The sequence below is a fragment of the Marmota marmota genome, unplaced genomic scaffold (assembly GCF_001458135.2).
Source record: "Marmota marmota marmota unplaced genomic scaffold, marMar, whole genome shotgun sequence".
In the NCBI taxonomy this organism is placed as follows: Eukaryota; Metazoa; Chordata; class Mammalia; order Rodentia; family Sciuridae; genus Marmota; species Marmota marmota.
The window spans coordinates 11952936-11971897 of NW_026000075.1; the positions used below are offsets into that span (position 1 = coordinate 11952936).

At 41.6% G+C, this 18962-nt stretch overlaps 1 protein-coding gene and 1 long non-coding RNA gene across 2 annotated transcripts in view; one reads left to right on the forward strand and one right to left on the reverse strand.

The window, feature by feature from the left end:
• Nucleotides 1-18962, forward strand: part of Slc7a14 (solute carrier family 7 member 14) — a 111482-nt gene that overhangs the window by 37283 nt on the left and 55237 nt on the right. Inside the window, exon 2 of the mRNA XM_048814308.1 lies at nucleotides 15089-15540. Within this exon, the coding sequence (XP_048670265.1) occupies nucleotides 15237-15540 (304 nt within the window). The 5' untranslated portion in view covers nucleotides 15089-15236. The remainder of the gene's footprint in view (nucleotides 1-15088; nucleotides 15541-18962) is intronic.
• LOC125620062 overlaps nucleotides 1-18962 on the reverse strand; it is a 74028-nt gene that overhangs the window by 29395 nt on the left and 25671 nt on the right. The gene's annotated exons all lie outside the window — the stretch shown is intronic.

An 18962-nucleotide genomic window follows, 5' to 3' on the forward strand; every position in this document is an offset into this window, starting at 1 on the left:
ACCTGAATTTTTTTCTAATTTTAAAGGAAAACATGCCAAACATAGAAAAGATGAAAATAAAAATCACTCCTAATCCTACCACCCACTTTTTTGGGGGGCGGGGGGTGTGCCAGAGATTAAACTCAGGGAAATTTAACCACTGAGCCACATCCCCAGTCTATTTTGTATTTTACTTAGAGACAGGGTCTCACTGAATCGCTTAGCATCTTGCTAAGGCTGGATTTGAACTCACAATCCTCCTGCTTCATCCTCTCAAGCCGCTGGGATTACAGGTGTGCACCACTGTGCCAGACCCCACCACCCACTTTTAACATTTCAGAGTAAAATTGGATCGTATGCTATCCTCAGTTCTATATACTGTGTTGTCATACTTTGCCGTAGTCCGGCTGGGCTAATTAACTGAGAGGTGACAAGCAACTTGAAGGTTGAAGCAGGAACTACTTTATTGCCAGTGAACTCAGCAGGAACTGAGAGAGAACTCAAAATAGCGGGCACCCGAGATAGCAGGAGCCGCTTCTCTGCCGGACAGCAGAGGTATATATACTTAACTAATTACACATAGCTTAACATAATTAACATCATCTAGATACAGCAGTCAGCCAATAAGGAATCCTCATCATCTTAATGGCTCGCTGGCGTTGCTTCACAAACCACTCCTCCTGGCAAAGTGCCAGGCGCCATCTTGACTTGATTTGCATCTCCAACAATACTTATTTTCATTTCATATATCTTGAGTAATTTTTCATGTCACTATTATTTTAGAACCACATTTCAATGATTGCTTCATGTTTCATTCCCTTAATGTGTCTTATTCATTTAACTGTGTTGCCATTTTGGACACTCTGACTTTCACCATATAAATACTATCACAATAAACATCCTTGAATAAAATCTTTTTCTGCACCTGATTATTTCCACAGGATATAATTGCTCTCCAAAATTTAAATATAAATTATATATTCACATAAAGATATAAATATATAATTTATATAAATTTATATAAAATATAAATATATTTTATGTATTCCTATTATCAATGTATGAAAGAATCATTTCTTTGACCCTTCACAAGCAATACATATTTTTTAACATTTGCCACCTGTATAATTTCAAAATGTCTCCTTTAATAAAATAAGTTTTATTATTACTAGTGATAGTGGATGTATTTTTAGGTATTAGTTCATATTTATATGTGCATTAACAGTTGCTTCTTACTGTGCTCTGTGAGAAATATACTCGAACTTAAGAACTTGCAATCTAGAAGATTTTTAACTCAACAGTTTGCAAGCAAGCACTTCTTGGTTGAATAGCTTGTAGAAATTCATTTAAAAGTCACTAAGTGAAGTCTGGTATTCTTCTGTGAGCTAGGGCTGTTAGCATTGAAAGATGCTCCTGATGGGAGGCAGGATGGTAGTAGGAAGGGGACCTGCCTCCAGAGAGGAATTCCCTGGGCTGTGAATCCTGAGTGTAGCCTCCTCAAAGAAGATTCCAGAAGCTAGAAATGAACAGCGCACTTGCAGGGCAATGTAAATCTCCATTTTTCAAAAAAGTTTTAAATTTTCAGGCTGTCAAAGGTCTCAATTATTTTTCTCTCAGATGAAAACAAATGAAGCAAACTAAAGATAAAAAAATATATATACCTTCTCTTCTATGTTGAATACTCTATGATTTACAAGGTTTTCACTGCGCTGACTGGGTAAAAGCCTGAGGTTTTCAAGGAGACATGTGGTATCTCTACATCAAAAAGGACAACTCTACATCTAAATAAATTTTAATATTAAAGACTTTAATATTATAAGGTCGTGGGTTTTTAACTCAGGCTTCCCTTGATTTAATGGTTATAAAAGGATAAAAAGCATATAATAATCATAATCCTTATGATTATTTATAATTATATATGATTATTTCTTGATAATCTCATTTCTCAAAAGAATTTGTGGGAGTATTCAAGGAAAAGAGAATTTTCTCATTTGTCAGATCTGGGACTTGGACCAGATGATTTCTAACATTTTTTGTTCTGTGATTTTTATGCACATTGTTATCAAAGAAAGCCATCTTATATTGCAATAGATGTCTCAAAATAACAGGGATGTTTAAAATTACTATTAGAAGTGATATCATTTCATGAATACATTTTTTGTGCTCAACTCTCTTTTAAGGGCTGAAGAGGAATCATTTATTCTACAAATGTTTGTTGATTACCTACTTCGTGTGAGTACATGCTCTAGTCACTGGCGAGTCAACAAAGAATGAGACAAATCCCTACCCTCAGGGAGCTTACAGCCTAGAGGGGGAGACAATAATCAAAGCATTGTCACTTAAGTGTCAAATCAAGATAAATAACTCAAAAACAAATGGATGGAAAGAGAGAGGGGGGAGAGAGAGATGAAGGAGGAGGAGGAAGGAAGGAAGGAAGGAAGGAAGGAAGGAAGGAAGGAAGGAAGGAAAGAAGGGAGGGAGGGAGGCAGGGAAAGTATACAAAAGACCAGGGCCACTTTTAGCTCAAGAATAACTAAATGTCAGCCGGGGTGACATTTCTACAAAGACTAGAATCAAGAGGAGCAAATGATATAAAGACCAGGGGCAAGAAATTCCAGAGATAGGGAGCAAGTGCAAAGTCTCTGAGACAGAGAGCTTAGAATGTTTCAGAAACAGAAAGGAAGTCAGTGTGATTGAATCCAGAGGAAGGGTGGAAGGAGATGGACAGCTCAGAAATCCAGTAGACATCAGACTGTGCAGGACCCTGGAGGCCATGGTAAGAACTTTAGATTTCATTGTGTTTGCAATACAACACCAAGAGATCTTAGCCCTCAAGTGTTTAACTTTCTGTACAAGGCAATTTAAGGGTATATTTCGAGTTGAAGATTCCATAGGAAGTCAGAGAAGAGGCGGCTCAGGTGGATAACCTACATTTTATGACATAAGGGATATGAGCTGAGTCCCAAAGAAACATGGAAATGTGGATAGTTTCAGAGTACAAGAAACCTAAGAAGGAGAACGTTGAATTGTTAGCAAAGAGACCTGCTGTTTCACATGGGATGGCCACTTCATGACTATCTCCCCAGCCAAACAGAGAGTTCTTGTCAGGCAACGGCCATCTGTTTCCTCTTTTTGTCTCTGCATCTTTCACACAAAGTGCCAGATATTTACTAGATGTATCATAAGTATTTATATATTTAAGGTAAATGTGTCTTGAGAAGAGTACAAGCCAAGAGCAGAGTGGGGCTAGGCATGTTGGAGTCAGGGTTTGTTGAGAACTGAAAGGTCATAGAACATGTATAATAACCTCCATTAATAAAATTAAAATTGTATTTGATGTTTTTTGTTGTATCATGTAAAATGGCCATTCTGAAAACTCAAAGGATCTGTCTCATTGAAATTATCTGGTTTAAAGTACAGACTCTAGAATACTAGAATTTTTCTTTGGGGTCAGTGGAAGGAATCTCAGGTGACCAGCCTTCAAAATTGCTGAATCCAAAGTACGAAAGAAGCCTTGGTATGGGTTAAGAGGAACAGAGGGAAAAAGTAGTTTCCAATATGAGCTTCAAACCCAGAGGCACAGAATCAGTCATCCAAATTGCAGTTATTGATTTGGGAGAGTGCTTCGTACAAGGGCAGCTCTACTTAGCGTATCCGGGGTGAGTAGCGGCAGGATGTAACCACTTAAGGATTTTTCCCTGAACAACCCTGGGGAAGCCAGCTGGTTAATCATGTGAGCAAATGCACTTAGAAGACTCCTGCTAGAGCTGTGCTTCTCCAGATTGGGATGAGGAGATTCCCAGGGAGGCCAAGTCACTAGCAAGTGTTTTGAAGAACATTATGTCACCTTTCTCTCTTCCCTCGCCTCCTACAAGGAATACATTTAAAAGAAACATCACCACATAGACAACTGGGCAAATGACTAACCTCATGAGATCATCCCATGCCTGCATGAGATCAATATCATACAAAGAAAATACAGGCTGTTCCATTGACCTTCTTAAATATGGAGAGAAGGGAAAGTGCTGGGTTGGCTGTGAGGAGATGTGGCATCACCTGTGCATGGCCGTGGGTAAGTCATGGCAGGGCTCAGGCTCCAGAGCTGCTCCTCTGAGAGTAGCTTGGCAAACGACTCTACTGTGGGTTTCTTTCTTTCTTTCTTTCTTTTTTCTTTTTAGTACTGGAGATTGAACTCAGGGGCATTTGACCACTGAGCCACATCCCCAGCCCTATTTTGTATTTTATTTATAAACAGGGTCTCACCAAATTGCTTAGTGCCTCCCTTTTGCTGAGGCTGGCTTTGAACTCATGATCCTCCTGCCTCAGCCTCCCGAGCCACTGGGATTACAGGCATGCGCCACTGAGCCCAGCTTAGGGGTATTTTTGAGAGGCAGTAAGTAGTTATCATTTGGGTTAAGTTTTTGTTTTAATCAGGGACATGGTTTTGGAGAGAATATATAGAGAAAGGTTGAGTCCATTTTGTTTTTCAGGAAAAGAGAGAAGAGAGAGGTGACAGTTTGTTACTGAGTGTGGAAATATGAAGAAAGACATGTCTGAGATAAGAACGGTTCTTAGAAGGTGTACGTGCTCCATAATGTTCCCCCGGAGATATCCACTCCTAATCTTTGGAACTTGTGACTGTTATCTTATATGGTAAAGGAGACATTGCAGAGGTGATTAAGTTAGGGATCTTGAAATGGGGAGGTTATCCTGGATTCAGTGATGGGCCGAATGTCCTCACAAGGTCCTTATAAGAAAGAGGCAGGGATTCAGAGAGAAGATCTTAGGCTTCTGGGCTTTAAGATGAAGAAAAGGATAATGAGCCAAGGAAAGTAGCTCTAGATTCTAGAAGCTGTGAAACCCATGGGAACAGACTGTCCCCTACAGCATCCACAAGGTATACAGCCCTTCATACTCAGAGGTGTAAAAGGACAAATTACTTTGTTTTTGTCCAGTGAGCACATGGCTATTTGTTCCAACAGTCAGAGGACCCTAACACAGAAGGAAGCTCTGTGACCTGGGACAGCATTTCTCTATTTTTGTCAGGCCCTTTCAGTGAAGCCTGCTGTCTCTTCAGTATCTTAGGAGTCCAGTTGGTGTTTCTGTCTTGAGTGTGAGGACATACTGAGTTGGGCGCTCACCCAAGGAGGTGTATCTGGAGGCTCTGGGACATTGTGATGGCACATGGCTTTGAAGGTGCCAAGCTGGATGATCTCTAACATAAACATCCTATGACCTCACTATTACACAATGGCCTCTAAAATCGTATTTGAAGTTGAGATCAGAATTTTGTGCAAAAAGCCACCTTAGGTATCACCTATGACTACACTTTGCAACCCAGTAGTGTCAAAAAGTCAGTCATTATCATGATTTTTCTAAATGAGAAAGCAGAACCTTTAGCAAGCTGTGGCTTACTGAAGGTCTCACCTATAGCTTGTCCCATAGGACTAGGACAAGCCTCAGGTCTCTTGACCTTCAATCAGATGCCCATCCTACAATAGTGCCCTCTCACCTCTCACAGGTTAACCTTAAAATCTTTATGTGTTTTAGAAATGATCTATGTATGGGGTGGGCTCATCCTCTTTCCCAAAATCTTAGGCATGCAGTTAAATCCCAAGTTACTGGAATGTTTGAAAAATATGTTCTAGATAATTAAATTTTCTGGCTAGTCAAATGTGAGCCAGAAAAAAAAAAATAATGTGTTACCAGCCATTCATTCAAAGGTTTTCTAAACTGAAATGGTTCTCTCTCCTACTTTGACAAGAGCCCTGCAAACAGTCAGAACACTTGTCCACCAAAAAAAAAAAAAAACTGTATAAAGTTGCCTTCTGGGGGCTGGGGTTGTGGCTCAGCGGAAGAGCACTCACCTGGCAGGAGCGGGACCCTGAGTTTGATCCTCAGCACCACATAAAAATAAATAAGTGAAATACAGCTACTGTGTCCAACTACAACTAAAAAAATAAATATTAAAAAAGTTACCTTCTGCCCATGTATATAAGGAATATATGAAATATAAATGAATTTCATGTTTAGAGTTGAATCCCATCCCCAAGATATCTCATTATTCACACACAAATATCCCAATCCCCACAAAAACATTTGAAAATCCAAAATACTTCTGGCCCTAAGTATTTTGGATAAAGGATGCTTAACTCCATATTATATTCATCATCAGATGAAAACATTGCAGCTCAGGGATTTTAAGAAACTTGAGGTCATGCAGCAGAGTCAAAGCCCAGATCTCATTGTTATGAGTTCAAACCCAATATCTCTGGAGCCACAGAGAGTATGGTTGATTGTCCTGGGTCTTTCCCACCCTCAGGTCATACCCATGTTATCAGGCAGGATCCATCAGGAAGCATATACTCAAAACTGATATTTTGAGGCAAGTTAATAAAAAGAACTATATACAAAGGTGTGGGAGTGGAGAGAGAAACTATGAGGCAAACTGCAGTCACAGGAGCTAAACACATGGGTAGCACCCCCTGCCTAAAAGGACAAGGAGAACAAAGGATTATCAGGACCAGAGAGAAGGAACACATAAAGAGGCCACCTGAGAAGGACAGTGGTCTCTAATGGATGGACTTGGTCAACCCACACTGACCTAGTGGGGGCAGCTAGGGATAAATACCTAGCCTCCCTCTCTTCCAGTTTCCTGATGGCTTGCTCATCCTCCCATTGACCAATCCAGCCAAAGGGCATGGAGCCTTTGATGTGCTCCATGCTGGTCAGCTCCCCAGGACACAGCTGGCGAACTGGTGAGAGAATCCAAAAGGACGAACAGAGGATACCTGCTGCCCGGAAGACACTTTGCATCTAACTTCTTGATATTCTCATAGTAATTTTTTTATGACCATAATATCTGCCATTGAGTGAAGCACACAGTAGGACTCATTAAACATTTCTTTGAAGATTATTCTAATTTAACTTCTTAAATATTTTTTGGAGGCATGAAAGACTTAACTGATTTTCTTTGTCCTTCTAAAAGAAGAGTTTCCCAACAAAAATCTGATGAATGCAGTTTTCCCGTTTCCTGAGCTCTGGCTCTGTGACTGTGACTGTAGGTCCAGCAAAGAACACATGAAACAAAGCACGGTCCTGGGGCACCCAAACTGGCATCAGTGGAAGGGAAAAGTGATTCAGGCTGTCACCACACATTCAGAGATCCATGGGCCCCAGTAGGGACCTGAGGCCCTGGACCTGGGGTCTGTGGGAGAGGGAAAGAGAGGAGGGGAAAGGTGATGTCAGACTGTGATGCCCTCCCAGGCTGAGGCTTTAGAGAACAGCAGTGTTCTATGGTAATAGCCAATCTCTGAACAAGTTTCTCCTTGCTTCTCCATGTAGATGCCAGATGTTCTCTTGAGAGCATTTTCACAACAATTCCCACCAAATACATAGGCTGATTGACAAACTAAAACAGAATGGGAAACATTTTTTTTTTGTACTGGGGATTGAACCCCAGGCTGCTTTACAACTGAGCTACATCCCCAGCCCTTTTTATTTTTTATTTTGAGACAGGTTCTTGCTAAGTTGCTTAGGGCCTCGCTAAGTCACTGAGTTTGGCTTTGAACTTTAAATCCTCCCACCTCAGCCTCCTGAGTAGCTGGAATTACAGGCATGTACCACAATGCCTGGTGAAACTTTTCTTTTTTCTTAAGTAGAGATATCATCCCAGACCAGAAAAAGATCAACTATCCTCATAAGCATTTTTAAAGAATTGTTTATTTCAAGCAAACAAAATCAAACTGATTTCTCTTTGTTTTATTCTGCTCAGTGTGGAGCAGATGAATTTTTAATTTAAACTGGACATTAAAGGAAATCAATATTTGTATCTTTATAAAGAATTAATTGTGGAAGTACAGGAATAAACATATCAGACTCTCTTTAAACTTATGTTTCAGGTGAACAGATTTCTGCTTATTTCTGAAAAAGTCTCAAAAGAAAAATACAATTGCTTTGCCTCATACATACCAAGGGCTCAGTGAGATGTTCTCAACTCAATTAGTCACATCTTCCTTTATGAGAATATTACACAACCTTGTCCCTTGCCATGTGACTCACCTGCTTCCAATGGGAGAGGATACATCCCCTCCCACTAACTTTGGGTTTAGTCATATGACCTACTTTAGCCAACAGAGAGCCAGTGGAAGTGCCAGAACCCACCAGAAGCAAAAGAGGCATTTCACATTTCCAGCAGTCCTGAGACCCAGGCCTGCACCTGGAGAGAAGAGCCTGTGTCAGATGGAGATTGCTCCATCATCCTGAGTCCAAGAATAAGAAAACATGTGGAGTAGATACACAGTCTGGATTTAGGAAGAGACCTAAAACCAACCCACATCCTGGAGTAGAGCCATAGCCAGAGACAAATGTCATGTGTAACCTTCTGAAATTTAGAGTTGTTTGTTACTCCTGCAAAAACCGATTAGTATACTCAATGACTTATATAGAAGTAGAAAAATAAACAGTAACCTTGAAAAGGAAGCTGAATTGGTACCACCTCTTCTGCAGATATATGGGGTTGCAATAGATGCAAAAGACGTTCCAAGCAAAACAAAGTCAGCTGTGTCTGAGATGCCATATACAAAGGAGGCTAGCACATCATTAAGTTATATGTAGCAAAAAATATTTGAAAAGTGGCTTAATCAATCAACACGTAGCAAAGATGCAGTTAGGAATATTAGAAGCAGGGAACACTAGTTTTAAATCCAGTTGTATATCTAAGTGAATACCAGTATTATATGATTTAAGGGTGCATGCTAATGCTCGTATGTGGGAATACACACACACACACACACACACACACACACATACACACATGCACACACACACACACACACACGGAGCCAGAACAACCAAAAATATCTCCCTTACCATTCTCTCATGGTCAAAAACATCAACCATAATAAATTGCAACCTGCTCAAGAACTACAAATAAGAATTGATTGATCTAGAAATTATAACATGTTAGCCACATTTGATCACAGAAGAAATTAAAAAGGTTTGGCCTAGGGATCATAAGACTTTAAAAAATGATAGCTGCCTTTGAAAACTTGAAGTGGATTAGCCATAAATAGATTAGCCCAACTTGATATAGTTTCAGAGGGCAAAATGGCAGACAATAAAAGAGAGATATTAGGACACATAACTCAATCCAATTTACTAGGTTGTTCTGTTAGGGCTGAGAAGACCCTGAGATTCAGATACAGCTGGCCTATACCTGGCCACCCAGTATAAAGTCATAGCAACTGATACACAAGCATATCCACAGTTGAGGTGCAAACACAGAGCTATATGAAGCAAGTTTGGAAGGAAGAGAAGAGCAACAGTGTAGCTGCAGATGCCAACATCAGAGGGGATCATGATTTCAGGGTTCATTTGGTAACTGAGTAGACCCACCATGTCCTAGACACCCACCAGTGTGTGTGCATCTTGGAGGTGGGGGAAGTCAAGGTTACAAAGAATGAAAGGAGATATTGCACCCTAAGCTCCAAGAAATCTGCCAAGGAGTTCATTTAAATAAGGGCAGCCACGGAAGAAGAAAGCCTGGGTCTACAAGCTTGAGAAAAGGTAACCAAGTCTACAGCCAAGAGGAACCCAGGGAAGTTTCTGTAGGAACCAATCCCTGGGTAAAGACTGAGAAGCAAGCCAAGGGCTCTCAGAGATCTGTCTGGGGAAATGAAGATGGGAGGGAAGTTTGCAGTTGGGGACAAGAAGACCTGGTTAAGGCCCAGCACAGGATGATGCTGGTTAACACTCCCTGATACTCATTATAAGAAAGACTATAGCAAAAGTTTCTCGCTCATTAGCTCCTTCACTCCTTACCCCAACCCTATGATCTAGGTACCATTGCTACCCCACTTTACAGATGGCAAAACCAAAGCACTGAGAGAATCTGCCCAATGTCATTTAGCTAGTAAAGGCAGAGCCAGAATTTGAAACTATGGAAACTGGCTCCCAAATTATACCTTAATCAGAAGCCAGTAGCTCAATCCAGAGGAGGAGAAGCAGTAAGTCCAGTGGGAAAGTTAGCACAAGACTCCAGGATACAGGAGTGGGATGGAGCTCAGGCTGAAAGGGCATTTGGACCTGCAATCAGCAGGTAGAGCTCATAAAATCAGGCTACTTTTACTCTATTACTTCATTTTGCTTGGGGACATTGATGAGAAGGATTTTGCAGCCCTCATAACTGTCCAACCATGCACAGGGGCGGCCTCTATCAGCCAATGTTCTCTGCTGCCCCAGATACTCTGGCAAAGCCTGGTCTACTATTCACCAGGAATGTTTTGTAATCCGTTGGTGTGTTTGCAAAATCAGGCAGGAATGATATTTTTTTTTGGCTGTTTACTTTTGTTAGCCTTCATTTTCTTCCCTTCCTCACCTCCAAAGGTAGGCTCTAATCTCGTTCTAAATCCTACCTCTTCAGTGAGTTTCTAAACCATAATCATTTGCATTCTGAAACAAACCTGCTCTTACCATCATTATACTTGGAGCCCATGAACCCTCAAACATGCCAGCAAACACCACAATGATGACTCTCCCCTCCCGGAGGCCTCATAAGCCTTCCTTAGTTATAGCAGTGAAGTATTTTGAGAAACTTGAATTAAAGTGCTAGAGAAAGCACAACACGCATTTATTGCTCATCTTGGAAAGACAACAGCAATAAGCTTCCAAAACTGTCTTTGATTAACATATTCTGGGGGTAATGAATATGGATATTGTCAATAGTCACCTAGAAGCATGTTTTCTTTTGTACATTTTGTTCTCTCCAGTAAATTTCCTACCAAGAAAGGAAATGCCCCCAAACCCCTGTTTGCATCAATAAAGCCAGAGCTCAGCCTCATGTGTGAAGGGAATTGAGCCAGCACGGAATTTTTGCCACCCTCCATCTTTGTTCCAGTTAATTATCCACATTTTCACCCCGATTTCTAATTACCACGTATATGGAATGCAAATAGAACCTGCTGTCTCCCTAATAGGCCAGGTTTATTTCTCAGTGTTCTTGGGATGGTGTCTGATTAAGGGCTGAGCAGGACAAGTATCCTGGGATACCTGTGCAGTATCCAGAGTGGTTGCCCGCAGAGAAGACCTGAAGAAAGACCCCACCACCAGCCCAGGCTAGGACAGGAAACAAGAGGTATCTGTGGGACACCAGGGCCCACTTGAGTCATTATGCCTACAAGGGACATGGGGCCTCAGCTTTGTTGCTCTAGAGCTTTAAAGAATCCCTATATGTAGCCACATCTCAGACAACTTGAATCAGAATCTCTGGATGATGCTGAGACCCCAGATTTTCTGAAAACTCCCTGGGTGATCCCAGTGTGTATCAAGAGACCACTGCAAAGAAGCCTAAAGATGAGGAAACCCATGCACCACTCCTCAAAAAGCTGGGAATGAAGCCACCTGCATTTACCATGGTCATGCCCTGCCGTGGGATCGCTCGCCTTGTTTCCAAAAGCATGTGGCCCAGGAGGCCCTTCTCCATCCTGTGAAAGTTTATCTGTCTCTCTCCTGTGTACAACCCCTTTATGTGCGCTCTCTGCCCTGGCTGCAGAATTGCGCTGGCAATGGCTCAGAGATTGTGTTCACTTAGCAGCCTTCCTCTACAGCAAACCCGTACCCCACTCACTTTTCATATATATCCACCCCAGGACTGATTTAAAGTGTTCCTCAGAGCATGACTCTTCTGCTAAACTTTGCACAGCAGCTACTTTTAGAGAAATAATAAAACCCTCCAATGGCTTCTCACAGTGTTTAGAGTCAAACTGCTTATCTTGGCTTACCAATTCCTCAACAGTATGACCCCTATGCACTTCCAGCAAGAGATCCAGCAGTCCAGACATGAGCTCTGTAAGCAGATGCTCAAGGCCATGTTCTGCTTCTGTCCCTTAAGAGCTTGGAAACCTTGACTGTGGGCAAGTGACTGCCCTCTCCTGGCCTCCATCACCTCCTCTACAAAGGCAAATTTGTTGTGAGGATTAAGTTAGTTGACACTCAGCTAACTTAGGGCACTCAAATTTTTCCTCCCTGCCCTGTAGGAGTCACACAGTTTTGGGGAGACCCCACCTTTACTCTGCCCTCTGACACGACTGGCTCCTTATGGTCACGCAGGAGCCAATACCCTGTCTTTGGAGACTGTTCCCCTCTCATCACCCTGTTTTATTTCCTCTAGAGCCTGTACTAGTTTTCTAGGGCTGCTATAACAAAGTAATGCACACTGGCTGGTTTTAACAATGCTATGCTGGAGGCTAGAAGCCAATGTCAAGGTATCAATAGTTGGTTTCTTCTGAGGACTGTGAGGAAGAATCTGCTCCCTGCCTCTTTTCCAGCTTCTGGTGGTTGAGCAGCAATTCTTGGTGTTCCTTGTCTTATAGACCCTCACCCCAGCCTCTGCCTTCATATACACATGGTACTGTCCTTGTGTATCTGTGTCCAAATGTCCCTTTTTTAAAAGAACTCCAATCATATTGGATTAGGATCCCATCCTACTCCAGCATGAAAGAACCCATCCTAAGGAAAACAGTAGTCTTGTTTTTATTTAAGCCACAATTTTGAGGCATTGGGAGTTAGGATTCAACATATGAATTTGAGGGAGAGACATCATCCACCAATAATATAGCCCTTATGTTCATTTGTTGACAGATGTATTTTGTCTCTCCTCACCAAACATCAGCTCCAGGAAAGCAGGACCAGGGATATCTTATTTACCCCAGCAACTGATGCCCAAGGCTGGCTGTCACAGAGAAGACTCTTTTGCACATTTTCTTGAATAAATGAATGAAATAAAGCCAAGACAAACAAGTCAGTTTTCTGAGTAAGAATACTAGTGAAGCCAGAATTACGAAGTGACTATGCAGTTATTTAAAATAGTTCCATAACCATAGAGTTGAGAAAACATTCTAACATACTGTCAAGCAAAACAAGAAAGTTTTAAGTCAAAATAAGTGGTATAATCCTACTTATAAAGTGCACACTCACACATATATCCATACAAATAGATGCTTACACATATTTTTTGCAGAAAAGGGTCTAAAAGAAAATACACCATGGGCTTATGGGCCGATGCTAGTTGTAGTACTTTATTTACTCATTTTTTTATTATTTATACTGTCTCGCTTGTCTGCAACAGGCATGCAATGCTTCCGTAATCAGAAAAATAACAAAAGACAAGCCTCTCAGAAAAAAAACAAATAAGGCTTCTCATTTGCAGGATGAAGCAGGTGGGCATCATCTACCATCCCAGACTAACAGTTCACCAGCAAATCAAGCACAAGCACCATGTTTGGCAGTTAACAAATGCTCAGTTCATGCTGAATGAGTTGAAACTAAATAGAGAGGTTCACTCTTTTCCCCACAAGACTACAACTAAAGCAGTTCTAGAAGCCTCCCTGGTATATTGGTGGAAGAGGAGGAGGTGCAGGGGGAGATTGGGGGCAAGGAGGAGAAGGGGAAATGCGGACACTCTAGGCTCCAGGAGGAAATGAAACCAGAAGGGCTGTCACCCAACCCCTGTGAACCAAACTGCCGCACACACCTGATTTTCCTAATTAAATAGTGTTTGCAAAGTCTTCAGAAACAGATAAGTGCTACATTAAGTGCTAAGTAGTATTAATTAATAATAGTAGATTATGTAAGCAGGTACTTATTATACATGTAAATGTCTACGCTTAACAGTATAGTACTTGGAATCAATGTTTAGCTAGACAGCAAAAAATTCTTTATAGAATCTTACTTATAAAGTCTCTGGCTTCCAAGGAAAGTAGCTTCATAAAATATTTGTGTTTTCTAATTTGACAAAATTTTAGAAATCACCTAAAACCATAGTTCTCAACTCTATCGGACCAAGCATCCTTTTGTATAATATAAATATAAATATAATATAAATATTTTGTCCTCTGTAGTATACTGAAGTGGAATTCATGGATAACCTGCCCATATCCAACATATTTCAGTATGTAAATTTCCACGGCATATCCAAGTGAAGTTGTCAGATGCTTGCAAAATATGAAGAATCACTGCAAATGTGCCAGTTCCAAATGACAGGCTGTTACAGGGGTGTGAATGACATACACAAACCATGAGTGGCACTGCGTGGAGTGTTGTTTTTCCAAAATGGTGGGCAATTCTTCTTCAGTTCTAAAGTAAACAAATTACGACTTTTCTTTGATTTATCCTATAGTTACTTTCATATATGTATGGACGCAATATCTTTATTTTATTTATTTATTTTTATGAGGTGCTGAGGATCAAACCCAGTGCCTCCCACGTGCTAGGCAAGTGCTCTACCACCGAGCCACAACCCCGAGCCCTGTAGTTACCTTCCTGGAGAATTCAATGTAGTTGCATATTAAAACAATCCAACATTGTTCTAGCCTTAGATCATCATTACCAGGTTGCTCATCTACAGGAATGTCAGGCAAGATATTTGAAAGCTGTGTGATGGGATACTGTCCTACAAATTTACTGTCTCTGCCCCAGCCCCAAATGTCAGGAGGTACTCTTTGCCACCCTAATCTTCAAGAGCAAAAAGCACTCAAGGCATTTTTCATTTTATTTGAAATCCAAGTTCAAAATGACCCCATGGGTGGCATAACCCCTCTCAAGAATCATAGGTCTCATTCTACATCCTTGTGTAAAAAATAAAGGTATCATGACCCCACAGAGCCTGCCGAAGAATCGTAGGTGAAGTCTTGGCAGAGCCAAGAAAGAAGAACTTAGAGTTGAGACAGAGGAGCACTTTCCACATGTTTGGTGCTGTTGTAAGCTCCTTATAGACATATGCTCATCTAATGGTCACATGAGCACTAGGAGACTTCATTGTCCCACTAGACAGTTGAGATGGAAGCACAGAGGAATGACTTACCCAAGGTTTCAGAGCCTAAGTGACAAAGCCCTGACTCATTGCACCCCTTCAGAACAACTATGCAACACAGAAGCTTCAGACTGTCACTTAGGACTGGATGGGAACAGCATGACAAATGGAACCTTCCATGTTATGAGCACAGAGGACAAACGAGCTCTGATGTGCACTTCAACCATGCCTCCAAGTCATCATTTGTTTCCCACTTGGTCTCATCTTCTCCTTTCTTGTGTTCTTTTTGTGTATGTGCAGATATTCATGCCCAGGAGAAGGCTGCTCTGCTGCGGAACTTTCCTAAAAGGGAGATCCCTATTCACTAGATGAATTCCAGAACCATCCACTAAGTCTTCTGCAGCCCTCTTCCATCAGCTGACCTTCACTGCAACTCCTATTACTCAAGATGAGTGGCTTCCTGGCCTCACTGGACCCCCGGCGAGTGCAGTGGGCGTCAGCCTGGTATGCCATGCACTCCAGGATCCTACGCACCAAACCAGTGGAGTCCATGCTGGAGGGAACGGGGGCCACTACAGCACATGGCACCAAGCTCGCCCAGGTGCTCACCACCATGGACCTTATCTCTCTTGGCGTTGGCAGCTGCGTGGGCACTGGCATGTATGTGGTGTCTGGCCTGGTGGCCAAGGAAATGGCGGGACCTGGTGTCATTGTGTCCTTCATCATTGCTGCCGTTGCATCTATATTATCAGGTAATTGTCTCAGGGAAGGGAAATGGATGGCGTGCTTGCTGAACTAGGTACTGCTCATCCCATTTTTCCAGCGTATTTGGTGATGAGATGTACTAATTGGCAGTGAACTGGCTCATTGTGAGGGTTTTTTTTTTTTGCCTTCACTGCAGGGGCATTGGAGCTAGGTTTTGACTCAGTTGTAATATCTTCCTTTTTCTTTGTTTTTTTCAATGCAAATAATTATTCTGGTGCCCAGATGTCTCCCAATTTCTCATTCTCTGTTATGTTCTGATGGCTCTATTTCTATTTCATCTCTCCCTCATATCTGAAGATAGGTAATCCTTTAGGGGGAGGGGCAAAGGATAAAAAATAATAACAAAGAATAGAGTAGCAAAATGATAAGTCAATAAATCTGACGTAATTAGGGTTCAATAAGCTTTAAACTGTCACTGTACCTCCCAAGAAGGAAGCCAAGCTAGGAGATTTAAAGTCACTGTGAGAATCACAAAATGCCATCTGCCACAACCACCTCAGCAGATTGATCATCTACAGAGGTTGAGCAACTAGCTCCTTCTCTTCCCTTTACAGTCACAAAACTCACTTTAAAAAAGAAGGTACCAGGACATACGTGTGCAAACCTCTTTCCAACTTTACAATCAGTGATTTTACATTGTTGACCTGAAACCAGCAATGGTGGGACTCTAATTTGTGGGACGACTCCCCTATTGCCTTCCCCTCTTCCCACCTCTTCTCTTGAGTAGCAATCCACAGTACCTTCCCCAAATATCCGAAGAAGGTCAATGGACAACTTGAAAAAGAAGGAAAAGGAAAACTTCCTGCTTCTTGGTGTGATTTTGCAAAGGTAAAATGGTTTTTGTATGTAGCAGCTCTTATGGATCAACCCATGTCAGGCAGTGAGCGTTTGGTCCCTTCAAATGTTGCAAAAGAAGTTGGGACCTAACTCCCACCAGGAGTTCAGTATACACCACTACAAGAAAAGCATGACACTGACACCATCCATCCAGGCTAGGTGGCCTTCATGCATGTAGGATACAAAGAGAGACCACAAACACACAACGTGAGAGTAGGCAGGTTCACATCAGACCCCTTTTTAATTTGATAAGAAAAAGGTCTGTCATGACTGATCTTCCTGTCAGTCTTACCACTGTCCCCTTTTCCTGAAGTCACTCTCTCATATGCATGAATATGCTAATAATTGAAGTTTCTGCAGAATGGAGGATTGTTCTCCTTTATAGATGAAAATAAATTATTCACATGAGTGAATTTGGTGGATACTTGAAATTCTAGTAACATGATCACAATTGTTTTCAAACACCTTTGATGAAGAAATTTATTCATCAGAAATCCATAGGTCTAAAATTATTATCAGAGATGATAGGGCAAAAGGCAGACACACACCTAGGAGGCAGATGCCTCAAGTTCTTCCCAGCTAATAAAGCCTACACAATTTTCTCTAAACCCCTATTTTTTAAATTTTTATGTATGTATTTATTTATAGTACTGGGGATTGAACCCAGGGGTGCTCAACCACTGAGCCACATCCCCAGCCCTTTTCCAAATTTTATTTACAGACAGGGTTTTACTGGATTGCTTAGAGCCTTGCTAAGTTTCTGAAGCTGGCTTTGAACTCACAATCCTACTGCCTTAACCTCCTAAACCGCTGGGATTACAGGCATGTGCCACTGTGCCAGGATCCCCGTACTATTTTGACTCAGACCCCAGACCACAATGATTCCTGGGAGTAAATCATGAATTATCCTTCACAGTGCTACAGAAACCAGAACCTGGTCGAGTTGCATCCCGGGAACCTGCCTCCTGCCTCAGCTCTCATAAGCACTATAGAATCTCGACTTTTGCACAGATGGGCACAGTGTTGTGCTGGAGCCAATTTGCACCAGCTGCCAAGATCCCTGGCTGTGCAAACCTCTTTCCAACTTTACAATCAGTGATTTTACAGTGTTGACCTGAAACAACAATGGTGGGACTCTGTGTTTTTTGTCATTGTGTGGCTGTTCCTCAGGGGGTTAGTTGTTAAACATCGACCAGCACATCACGGGCCCAGCTCCACCATAGACCCTGGCACTTCCCAGGAACTGATGTCTTCACCACGACATCAAGCACCAGAGGGAAAAAAAAAAAAAAAAAAACCCTGCCTCTCCCCTTCGTCACACATGGCCCCATGAAGAACACGCCTCTGCACTTTGCAACTGACTCATCTCCCTGCTGGGGCCGGCCAGCATCCTCCTAGCCCCAGCCACGGCCAGGACCAAAATAACTCATGCCAACGTTAGCATATTGCCAGCAGTTTTCTTCAACCAGGGCTCTCACTCCTGAGATCTTGGGTTACTAAAGTCCCCCTCACCCCACTATCTTCTGTCCACTCCCATATCTTCATCCCCAGATTGCCTCCCCAGACCAGGTTCCCACTGCTTCTCATTCCACAATAGTCCACCTTCCCTTTATCTCCACCCTGTGGGTACATGGCCATTTCCTCTTTCTGGCCTTTGTTAAAACCTGGCTCACCTGGAGGTAAGTCCAATCTCCACAGTGGTGTATTTATCTCTAGCAATAATTGCTAATTAGAATAACTAGATTTGGCTTTTTTGAGCCTAGGAAGAAAAGAGCAGTGGAATTAAGGGCATTTGGAAAGGAAAAGCAAACCATGCTGAACAACATAATGTTGGCTGATCGAGGAGAAAAGTGAAAACATGAAAGCAGTGATGATTCATGAATAGTGGTAGGATCTGTAGAAACTGGAGGTTTCAACGAGATCAGGAAATCATGGGAATATAAATACTGAGAAAGTGAGATGGGAGGCTAGAAAATGAGGTCAGAAGGGAATATTTAAAACAGATTTTGAAATGGTTCAGTAATCAGGCTTGGAATCTGGTTCAGTCAGCTTGAGCAAGTTTCATAACTTCTCTGAGCCTCAGTTTCTCCACTTTAAAAATAAAAATACATACTTCATAGAATCGATGTAAAAACTAAATTGGATGCCTAAAAATTGCCCATATATTGCCTAGCACATAGCACTGAATAAGCTATTATTATTATTATTTTGTGCCAAACCCTATGTTAGGTGCTCACCATATAGCACAATATTTCAAGGTAATTGTATTTTTTAGGTAAGCATATTAGTCTATTTCCATTGCTATAAAAAATACCAGAATCTGGGTAACATACAAATAACATATAGCTCCAACTCTGGAGAAGTGCCCCTTTGATTATAACATATCATAGCAGATGGCATCATGTGTGAAAAGGAAAGATCATTTACCTGCAAATGCCATGATTTTGTTCTCTTTTATTGCTAAGTAAAATTCCATTGTGTATATATGCCACATCTTTTTAATCCATTCATCCACTGAAGGGCATCTAGGTTGGCTCCACAGTTTAGCTATTGTGAATTGTGCTGCCATAAA